We start from the raw sequence: 10,494 nt of genomic DNA, 5'->3' as shown, positions 1-10,494 counted from the left end.
CGAAACCACGCCAGTTAACTCAATGACAGGCTTAATGATACAGCGCACACGTGCTAACCACTAAGCCATCCAACCCCCCTTAATGGGCATTAGGTAAGATTGGATAAAGAGCTGACAATTAGCTAATAGCTAATGAAAACAGAATATGTTATGTTGAAAATTTCAGTCAAATTGCTTCAATCTGAACCATTACATCAGCGATTCAGTTTTAGCCTAACCTCGAACGTCATTACTAACTTTGGCGCGTCAATAAACCAAATCTCGAGTATCCACTTTTACGTTAAATTATCCATCACAAAATGTATTCAAATCCACTAAATATCACATGCTAACGATGGCATCGAGAGTTGATTATGGTCTGGACAATAATTTAGATAACATTTCAGGTCTAAAGAAAGACCTGCAGTAGGGCGATTTAGCTCTTGCATAATGCATGTTTAAGAATGAAAGAGTTTTCAAAGGTATTTGAGAAATGTGGGAATTGATGTGGTTAGTTTTTATAACTTGATAACATATCTCTTTTAAGAAAAAATTCCTAATCCCAAACTTTTGTTCTCATAAATCTTCTATTTTGCATGAAGCCACGGTGACTCAGTGAGTAAGTTGCTGGCTTACTAACCTTGGGATCTAGGTTTCTTTCCTGGTGATGACCGAGAAAGTTTCTTGGATTTCCAGCGTGTTTCGCCTGTTGTGGAACATTGTCTACTCGTCTGCATTTCATAAAACCCATTTCATTTTATTTTCCCCCTTATCAGTGGTGCAGGACGAAGAGTCTGGCACGTACAGCTGTCTAGTACTTCGAATGGGACGAAAAAGGTCCCCTGGCAGTAGGAATTCGTTAAAAGAGTAGGCCATAGCGCAGCTGTCCAAGCAAAATTTCCCCTCACAGCACACTGTATGGCGTATGCCCGTCTTCATTAGCCCAGTCGGAGCAGAACAGGGCGTTAAATCCTATTTCATTTCTTTTTCATTTTATTTTCATTTCTTCTTTACCGTTTCTTAATACGTCTACTTTGCTTTTGAGTACTGAATTCTATATTGCGCATGCTTGCAATTGTTCTTACAAAAATCGTAACTAAAGTAAATAAGGTACTGACTGAGCCAAGCCGGGCATCATGCCAAACCGCGATATTGATCGACTTAGTTTTTGTATATTATTTTCTTTCCAGGTCTTGCGTCCGTAGTAATGGAGACACACAGCTGAGAAAAATACATTATCTTTAATCATATTGACAAGAACAAACATTAAAATAAATCTCAAAATATCATATAAAATAATTAATGTCATATACAGTATTTACAAATCACGGTGGTCATTAATATCAAATTAATTAATACCAATTTTCATGTGCTATACTGAAAATTTTAACCGCAGTATTTGGAAATAAGCTAAATTTTAACATGCGATATTTACAAATAACCTAAATCAATATTATTTTGAATTTTGCTTGTAAAATAAAAATCATTAGATTGTACCCCCCCCCCCCAAAAAAAAAACCAAACAAAAAAAAACAAACAAAAAAACCCCAAACAAACATGAAATATAATAAATATCATCTGTTTTAAGCGGATATTTTAAACATGAACTATTTACATATTATAAGTGTAGTATATTTTGTAATTATTCTAAATCTATATAAATCTTAAATACAGTTTTTACAAATAAAATCCTTAAGCTAATTTAAAATATCTTTAGCATGAACTATCTACAAATTGTAAGGTGCACTATTTATATTCTTAAGATGCAGTATTTACAAATAATGACGCTGGCTCGCTAGCCTGGAGGTCGGGTGTTCGATCCCTGCATTGGCGGGGAAAGTTCATCTGGATTTTCCGACGTGGTTTCCCCTTGTCAGTGGTGCAGATCGGAGGGCCTGACAAGGACAGCTGTCTAGTCCTTCCGATGAGACGAAAAACCGAGGTCCCGTGTATACATTGGAATGCACGTGAAAGATCCCTTGGCAGTTGGAATTCGATATAAGAGTAGGCGATAGTGCCGCTGCCCGGGCAAAATTTCCCTCATAGCACACTGTATGGCGTATGCCCGTCTTCATTAGCCCAGTATAGGAGCAGAACAGTAGGACGTTAAACCCCATTTCATTTCATTTCATTTCATTTACAAATAACAACATTGTGCTATAACTGAAATATTTGTTATGTGTAACAGATTAAAACGTCTGCTGAACAGTATTAAAACCATTGTGTCAAAGTGAATATTATGAACAGATTGATACATACATGGGATGGATTATTCATTGGTACAATAGGCCCGTGGCTAGCCCAAAAATGGGTGGGGGTAGAGGGCGGCTTCTACCTACACTTGACGGTCCACGGATAACGGCACCATGTACGCGTCTCCCTCCCCCCGCTTGGTACGGGCGAGTGCAATAGTTATCTTTCTTTAGTTTGGATTTGCATTTATTTCGTTAATCACATTGATAAGATAATGTTTATTTCATCAAAACACCAAACAGGACATTATAGAATACATACATACATAGTCGCGTGACACGTTCCCTAGTTCTATCATAGTTATTGTGATAGTTGCCACCCTTATGCATTGAATAGTCTTGGAGAAGAGACTATACACACAAACATAGAGACGAAATGTGATTAGATTACCATACAGCTGAGTAAAACTATTACATATAAACAAAATAGTATTACTAGCTGATAAAGCGTTCTAATTGATAAACCAATTAAAAGTCGATTAATTAATTAAAATTCAATAGACCAATTAAAAGTTGATATATCAAATAAAAGTTGATATATCAAATAAAAGTCGACATATCAATTAACAGCCGACATGCCAGTTAAAATCGACATACCAATTAAATTCGACCTACCAATTAAAACTGGATAAACCAATTAAAACCGAATAGACCAATTAAAAGTCGACATACCATTTAAAACTTGACATGTCAATTAAGTCGATAAACAAATTAAAAGTCGGTATGCCAATTAAAAGTCGAAATGTTAATTAATAGACTAATAAAAAGTCGACCTACAAATTAAAAGTCGGCCTACAAAAGTAGATATACCAATTAAAAATCTTTGATTTAGGTCATTATAAGATGATGAATTGTGCTGATCTGTTTCGAATGATTTTTTTTCCTTATTTTAATTTTATTATTGGCTTTCTGTGTTCACACAGAGATAAATTTTAACTATGGACGAAATGTTTATGAAATTATGTTTGAATCAAGACAGAATCAACATATAAATTCAAATTAAATGGGTAATTTTATCTTTCACTCAGATCGAAGAGGGAATAATATCTATAAAATATATCAACTATTTTCTATGTGTACTAATTAGATTCATAAGTAGGATTACTAAAACCTTCTGATAAAGAATTAGATGTTTTTTCTAGCTCTAAATCATACACATGTCGTCCGTTACGTCGTGGCCATCCTCTGAAAAAAAGACCAATAAATTAGTATAGATAATGTAAACGGGGTCTAATAGCTGCTCGCGTTTCCTTCTTCCCTTCTTGAGAACCAGTACTTAACGAAGCTTGCTGGAAACCGTCAGGATTTTTCTAGACACAGGCCGTGTCCAAAGGGATGGGTCAGATTTATTGAAATAATATCACAGTAACAAACGTGGAAAGCATTGTCGCGGTCTTTGGTTTCTCTAAAATATAATCCTACACAAGTATGCACCTAAATGATCAGACACATTGTCTCAGAACTTCTCAGTTGAAAATATTTCCAGGTAATCCCCTTGACTCTATCTTCATTTTAGACCACCCACTGTTCAAATTCCCGAACAGACACCGTATACACAATGCAACTTGTTACTATAGTTACATGTATAGTATCAATATTTTGATATTGGAAGAGTATATGTCCCCCCATCTTCGAGAAGTGCACATGTTCCCCCATCCCGGCAAGAACACACGCCCCCCCCCCCATCCCAGGCAAGACATGTGCTTTAAGTTTTTAGACCGTACACATTAATAATTATATTTATTAAAATTATGTAAAGTATCAATATTTTGATATTAAAAGAGCACATGTCCCCCCATCCTCGACAAGTGCACATGTCCTCCCATCCCAGGCAAGAAATGTGCTACAGAGTTTTAAGACCATAAGAAATGTGCTATAGAGTTTCAGACTTTACATGTTAATAATTACATTTATTAAAAATATTTTGGTCCCGAAATTATTGATTGGATAACATCATGTTTATATTTAAATAAATAGAGTGATGATAATTATATCTTTTCTGCACAAGCCGGCCCATTCTTTGTGAACGTTTTGTTTTATATTCCGATGAGATTTCACATAAAAATAGTCTTTTGGTTTTTATGACACCTTTGAACAAATTGGCTTACTGGGCCACTATAAGTACATATTTGTTTTACTTTTTAGACTTTTGTAAGCCATCTCTTGGGTTGCGTCTTTAATACTTGTATGTATTTTTGGATCAGGAACAGGGCCCAACCGCTTCTTGGGGCAATGCTCTTCCGAAAAAGCACAAGGCTCCGCCCCCTTGAAAATGGCAACTCATCACACGGTTGCAATACGGTTTTCAACATTATAATCGTAATCATAATGCCCAACCAGTATCAAACATATACATGTACTGTGGGTCAGATATGATACAAATCAACTCTAGCATGTTCCACATAACCCAATTAACATTACCCGGTGGCACTGGGAGGGACCACCCCCCACCCCCCTCCTCCGCACACACACATATAAGTATCTTTGGGGGGGGGGGGGAGCGGTATCTTAATCCTCATGCAAAATCATGGGTCATCACTCCCCTGACACAATCGACATGAACCGTGGAGTGTGTATGAAATAGCTTTATTTAACGTCCGCTTCCACCGAGGTGATATCGAAGACAAGTGAACCGTAGAATGCTTATTGGGCCTTTAATAACAGGAAGTTATGGGCTATAAGATGCTAACTTACCGTTTAAATATCAGTAAAGTGATTGACAGTATTATAACTATAATAATTATACCAGTTACTGCCCCTGCTACTATAGGTGTTGTAGATGAAGAAGATGGAGATGAGGGATTGGAACTTTGTTGATTTGGTTTATTTTGAGTAGAACTTGTGACTGGAGAATAAGCTAAAAGTTTTGTTTTTTAAAAAAAAGTTATAATTATTTAGTTATCTTCTACTTTGTCTTTCAGTCCGGCATGTGTGTGTGAAATTACATGGTCTGTTATTGAGTCAAGTGGCATGGTTTCCATTACCCGCTTGTACGCTTGTACATGACAATGAGTAGGGTTGCCTGTCCAACCTCGTGGGTTTTCTCTGGGTCCTCCGGTTTCCTCCCACTGATAAAGATCCCTGCGTGCAAGTGATTTTATTGAAATAAAATTGAATATGTTAGTCCCGAAATTACCTAGTTTGTGTCGAGTTGGCATTAAAACAGAGGTAAGTTTAGTTTAACGCCCACTAAACACAAACTAGATGATTTCGGGACTAACATATGGTACACTGGACTCTAGTGTTTTCCTCTACCTGAACGACTAGATGTTGTCTCTTAACAGGTCCTTCGTCCGGCTCCACTGACAAGCGGAATGCACTGGAAAGTCCTTTCGTTTTTAAAATATAATTTGCAGAAAAATTAAATATTTTTGTTTCCAAACGGATTGTAGCCCAATGAACATGATGTCACCAAATTCTTGGTGAACCGAGTGAGTAACGTGTAATATGCTATCATACTTTCAACTTGTGTGGATTACAGTTTCAATGATCAACCGAACATGAACTTTGAAAAATAAACAATTTGATCTTTCACTTCTAGAAATTGTCAAGTCGAACGAAACTTAGGATGTCAAACAGAGTTATAAACATCGAAGGTATAGGAATTATCAATTATTTCGGCAAATTTGTAACCAATAAAAAATAGATATTGCTAACAAATTTGCTGCTCTTAACCTTCAATTCGTTCAAGCTCAACAAAAAAAAGTTAGGGACAAAATGCCAGACGTAGTGGGCCGGGTTAAAAATATGGAAGATATAGGAAATATAAATTATTTTCTGTATACCTGGTTGGCATCAATACCTACCTTTACAGTTTAAACTGAACTTAGACCAAGCTACATCCGTTCCCGTTGTTTTATCACAGGTGACCGTCATGGGTTGAGATCCTGTATAACCTAACTCACACCCAACTTGACAAACCGCACCGTAGTAAGTCGGACACACCTGAGATAGGATACGGCCATTTTGAGGAACTGTTAATGGCTGACACTGCAATACTGTTGGAAAGAAAAAGAAACACGTTGTAGTAGGGGTGTACATGGGTAAGGTCATAGTACTGGTTACAAGCTGCAGTTAGTTGTGTAGTTAATAATGTATCCAATAAATATAAAAAGAGTTCAAAATAGATTTTAAACTAAACAACACACCCTATTTCGAACAATTTTTTATATTTATTGAGTACATAAATCTTATTGAAGTTGGATGTAGAGCAGTCTACATTAGGATAATAAATGATGGCTTAGCAGTGTATAATGACAATTATTGGGATAAATCACAATGGTTTAGTACTGTATATTGGGATAAATCGTGATGGTTTAGTACAGCAGTGTTTGGTGGAATACAGCAATTTTCAGTGAGGTCAATCATAATGGCTTCAGCATTATAAGCCTGCATTGGGATAATTAATGATGGCGTAGTAAAATATGAAGAACGCCTTGATTTTACAGCGGTGCTACAGCCTACTCTTTTTTCGAATTCCAAATGTTAATGTTTTTTTTTACGTGCATGACCCTGGGTTTTCGTCCAGCGCCGGAGAGCGTCCTACTCACATAGCCACCGCGGCTCCCTTATATATTTGATAAACCAGCGGCTGCCAGGCAGGATACGCCCACATTTTCGACAGATGGATAGAGAACAAGCTAAAAAGAAAGCGATTTTTCGTAAAATCAGGGGCCATAATTCAGGAAGTTACGGTCCGATATGCGCGAATATCGACAGGAACCGAGATCTTTGGGTTATAAATTTACATTTCAAGTTTCAACAAAATCGCATAAAAATTGTGACCTCTATAGGGTCCACAACCTTGATATACCATATTTTTACGCTATTTGAGAACGAACGGCGGCCATTTCGTCTGTCAATTTTGGGCCGATTTTCATGAAATTCGAACTCATTCACCCTTAGGGTGTAACGGTGATATAATAATACGTTTTTTTTAAATCGGATAAAAATTATGACCTCTATAGGATCCACAAGCTAAAAACGCGATTTTTCGTACAATCAGGGGCCATAATTCAGGAAGTTACGGTCCCATTCGCAAATATCGAAAGGAACCGAGATCTTTGGGTTATAAACTTACATTTCAAGTTTCAATAAAATCGGATAAAAATTGTGACCTCTATAGGGCCCACAACCTTGATATACCATATTTTTACGCTATTTGAGAACGAACGGCGGCCATTTTGTCTGTCAATTTTGGGCCGATTTTCATGAAATTCGAACTCATTCATCCTTAGGGTGTAACGGTGATATAATAATACGTTTTTTTAAATCGGATAAAAATTATTACCTCTATAGGGTCCACAAGCTAAAAACACACGATTTTTTGTACAATCAGGGGCCATAATTCAGGAAGTTACTGTCCAATATGCGCGAAAATCGAAAGGAACTGAGATCTGTGGGTTATAAACTTACATTTCAAGTTTCAACAAAATCGGATAAAAATTATGACCTCTATAGGGTCCACAACCTTGATATACCATATTTTTACGCTATTTGAGAACGAACGGCGGCCATTTTGTCTGTCAATTTTGGGCCGATTTTCATGGAATTCGAACTCATTTATACTTAGGGTGTAACGGTGATATAATACTACGGTTTTTTAAATCGGATAAAAATTATGACCTCTATAGGATCCACAAGCTAAAAACGCGATTTTTCGTACAATCAGGGGCCATAATTCAGGAAGTTACGGTCCCATTCGCAAATATCGAAAGGAACCGAGATCTTTGGGTTATTAACTTACATTTCAAGTTTCAACAAAATCGGATAAAAATTGTGACCTCTATAGGGTCCACAACCTTGATATACCATATTTTTACGCCATTTGAGAACGAACGGCGGCCATTTGTCTGTCAATTTTGGGCCGATTGTCATGAAATTCGAACTCATTCATCCTTAGGGTGTAACGGTGATATAATAATACGTTTTTTTAAATCGGATAAAAATTATTACCTCTATAGGGTCCACAAGCTAAAAACACACGATTTTTCGTACAATCAGGGGCCATAATTCAGGAAGTTACGGTCCGATATGCGCGAATATCGACAGGAACCGAGATCTTTGGGTTATAAATTTACATTTCAAGTTTCAACAAAATCGCATAAAAATTGTGACCTCTATAGGATCCACAACCTTGATATACCATATTTTTACACTATTTGAGAACGAACGGCAGCCATTTTGTCTGTCAATTTTGGGCCGATTTTCATGAAATTCGAACTCATTCATCCTTAGGGTGTAACGGTGATATAATAATACGTTTTTGTAAATCGGATAAAAATTATGACCTCTATAGGATCCACAAGCTAAAAACGCGATTTTTCGTACAATCAGGGGCCATAATTCAGGAAGTTACGGTCCCATATGTGCAAATATCGAAAGGAACCGAGATCTTTGGGTTATAAACTTACATTTCAAGTTTCAACAAAATCGGATAAAAATTGTGACCTCTATAGGGTCCACAACCTTGATATACCACATTTTTACGCTATTTGAGAAAGAACGAACGGCGGCCATTTTGTCTGTCAATTTTGGGCCAATTTTCATGAAATTCGAAGTCATTCATCCTTAGGGTGTAACGGTGATATAATAATATGTTTTTTTAAATCGGATAAAAATTATTACCTCTATAGGGTCCACAAGCTAAAAACACACGATTTTTCGTACAATCAGGGGCCATAATTCAGGAAGTTACTGTCCAATATGCGCGAAAATCGAAAGGAACTGAGATCTGTGGGTTATAAACTTACATTTCAAGTTTCAACAAAATCGGATAAAAATTGTGACCTCTATAGGGTCCACAACCTTGATATACCATATTTTTACGCTATTTGAGAACGAACGGCGGCCATTTTGTCTGTCAATTTTGGGCCGATTTTCAAGAAATTCGAACTCGGCCATCCTTAGGGTGTAACGGTGATATAATAAAACGGTTTTTTAAATCGGATAAAAATTATGACCTCTATAGTGTCCACAAGCTAAAAACGTGATTTTTCGTACACACAGGGGCCATAATCCATGAAGTTTCGATCCGATACATGCCAATATCGAAAGCATCCGAGATATTTTGGAGATAAACCTATATTTCAAGTTTCATCAAAATCGAATAAAAATTGTGACCTGTAGAGTGTCCACAAACAATTGTGGACGGACGGAAGGACGTCCGGACGGACAGGGGCGACGGCATAATACGTCCACATGAAAATGTGGGCGTATAAAAAGGATGACGTATTTGTATTCAGTGCTTAATTACCTGTTACTGATATCTTAAAAGAACACGCTGATGTCATTCCCAAACTATCTCTAGCCATGACATTAACAACATATTGACCACTTGATAGCTGAACAGGTGACGTCATACTTTGAGTGACAGTTGCTGTATTTCCAGTACTATCAAGAGCAGATGGGATATTCCATGATGCAGTTACAAATGATTGACCTCTGGTTGCTGTCAACGACATGTCATTGGGGCATTTCACGTTCGGTCCTTGCATGCCTGAAATAATAGAATGTTATGAGGAAACCAGACCAATTTTATTGTAGATCTAGAGCAGAGGCAGACCTCGTGGGAGGGGGAGACCCCTGCTCAGCTACATAACACAAATTGCAAAACCACACTTTTTACGATTAAAGTGTTAAGGTCATGAGCTTTGTCCTTTATCATCAGATGGTGGGATGGGCATTCAAAGCGCGAGATAATGATTTAAATATACGTGATATCAGAATTAATGCTTTGCATCAATAAAATTGAATCACAATGTGACCCCATTAATCCATAATAAAAATTGACGTCAAACGGGATGTTGGATTTCATCCTTTATAAAGCTCAGTGTGTATGTATGCCTACATAATGGGAGACAATGATGGCATCATGCATTGTCAACTGTCAAATTTCATTAAAAGGAGCCTGCCAAACCTCCTCATGCAAAAATTCTTGGATCTGCCCCTGTAGAGTTATACAAAATAAGCTGGGTTACCCAGTGTTTCAACATCGATAACAAAGCAATCATCAACGCTGTATGCAAGAGCTAAATCGGCCTATAGCAGGTCTTTCTTTAGGCGGTAGCCCATAATCAACTCTCGATGCCATCGGATGTTCTCGATTTTCAACAGATTTGAAGTACCTGGTAGTGAAACTATACACTAAGTTTCAACACTCTCCATCAGTTAGAATAAAAGTTATCTTGTCCCAAAGCACTGACAAATGAAATTGCTTAGCTCTGCTTAGCTTTAGTGGGAAATGTTAATCATTGAACCCCAA

General features: G+C 37.1%; 1 protein-coding gene across 1 annotated transcript in view; it reads right to left on the bottom strand.

The window, feature by feature from the left end:
* Nucleotides 1–1,576: 1,576 nt before the first annotated feature.
* Nucleotides 1,577–10,494, bottom strand: part of LOC126814481 (deleted in malignant brain tumors 1 protein) — a 32,597-nt gene continuing 23,679 nt past the window's right edge. The window contains exons 23-26 of the mRNA XM_050539634.1: nucleotides 9,487–9,729; nucleotides 6,038–6,229; nucleotides 4,926–5,088; nucleotides 1,577–3,416 (exon numbers count right to left, since the gene is read on the bottom strand). Coding sequence (XP_050395591.1) covers nucleotides 3,311–3,416; nucleotides 4,926–5,088; nucleotides 6,038–6,229; nucleotides 9,487–9,729 — 704 coding nt within the window. The 3' untranslated portion in view covers nucleotides 1,577–3,310. The remainder of the gene's footprint in view (nucleotides 3,417–4,925; nucleotides 5,089–6,037; nucleotides 6,230–9,486; nucleotides 9,730–10,494) is intronic.

Source organism: Patella vulgata, chromosome 1 (genome assembly GCF_932274485.2).
Source record: "Patella vulgata chromosome 1, xgPatVulg1.2, whole genome shotgun sequence".
In the NCBI taxonomy this organism is placed as follows: Eukaryota; Metazoa; Mollusca; class Gastropoda; family Patellidae; genus Patella; species Patella vulgata.
Note: the sequence above shows the minus strand (reverse complement) of the source record. Positions and strands in the feature narration are given on the sequence as shown.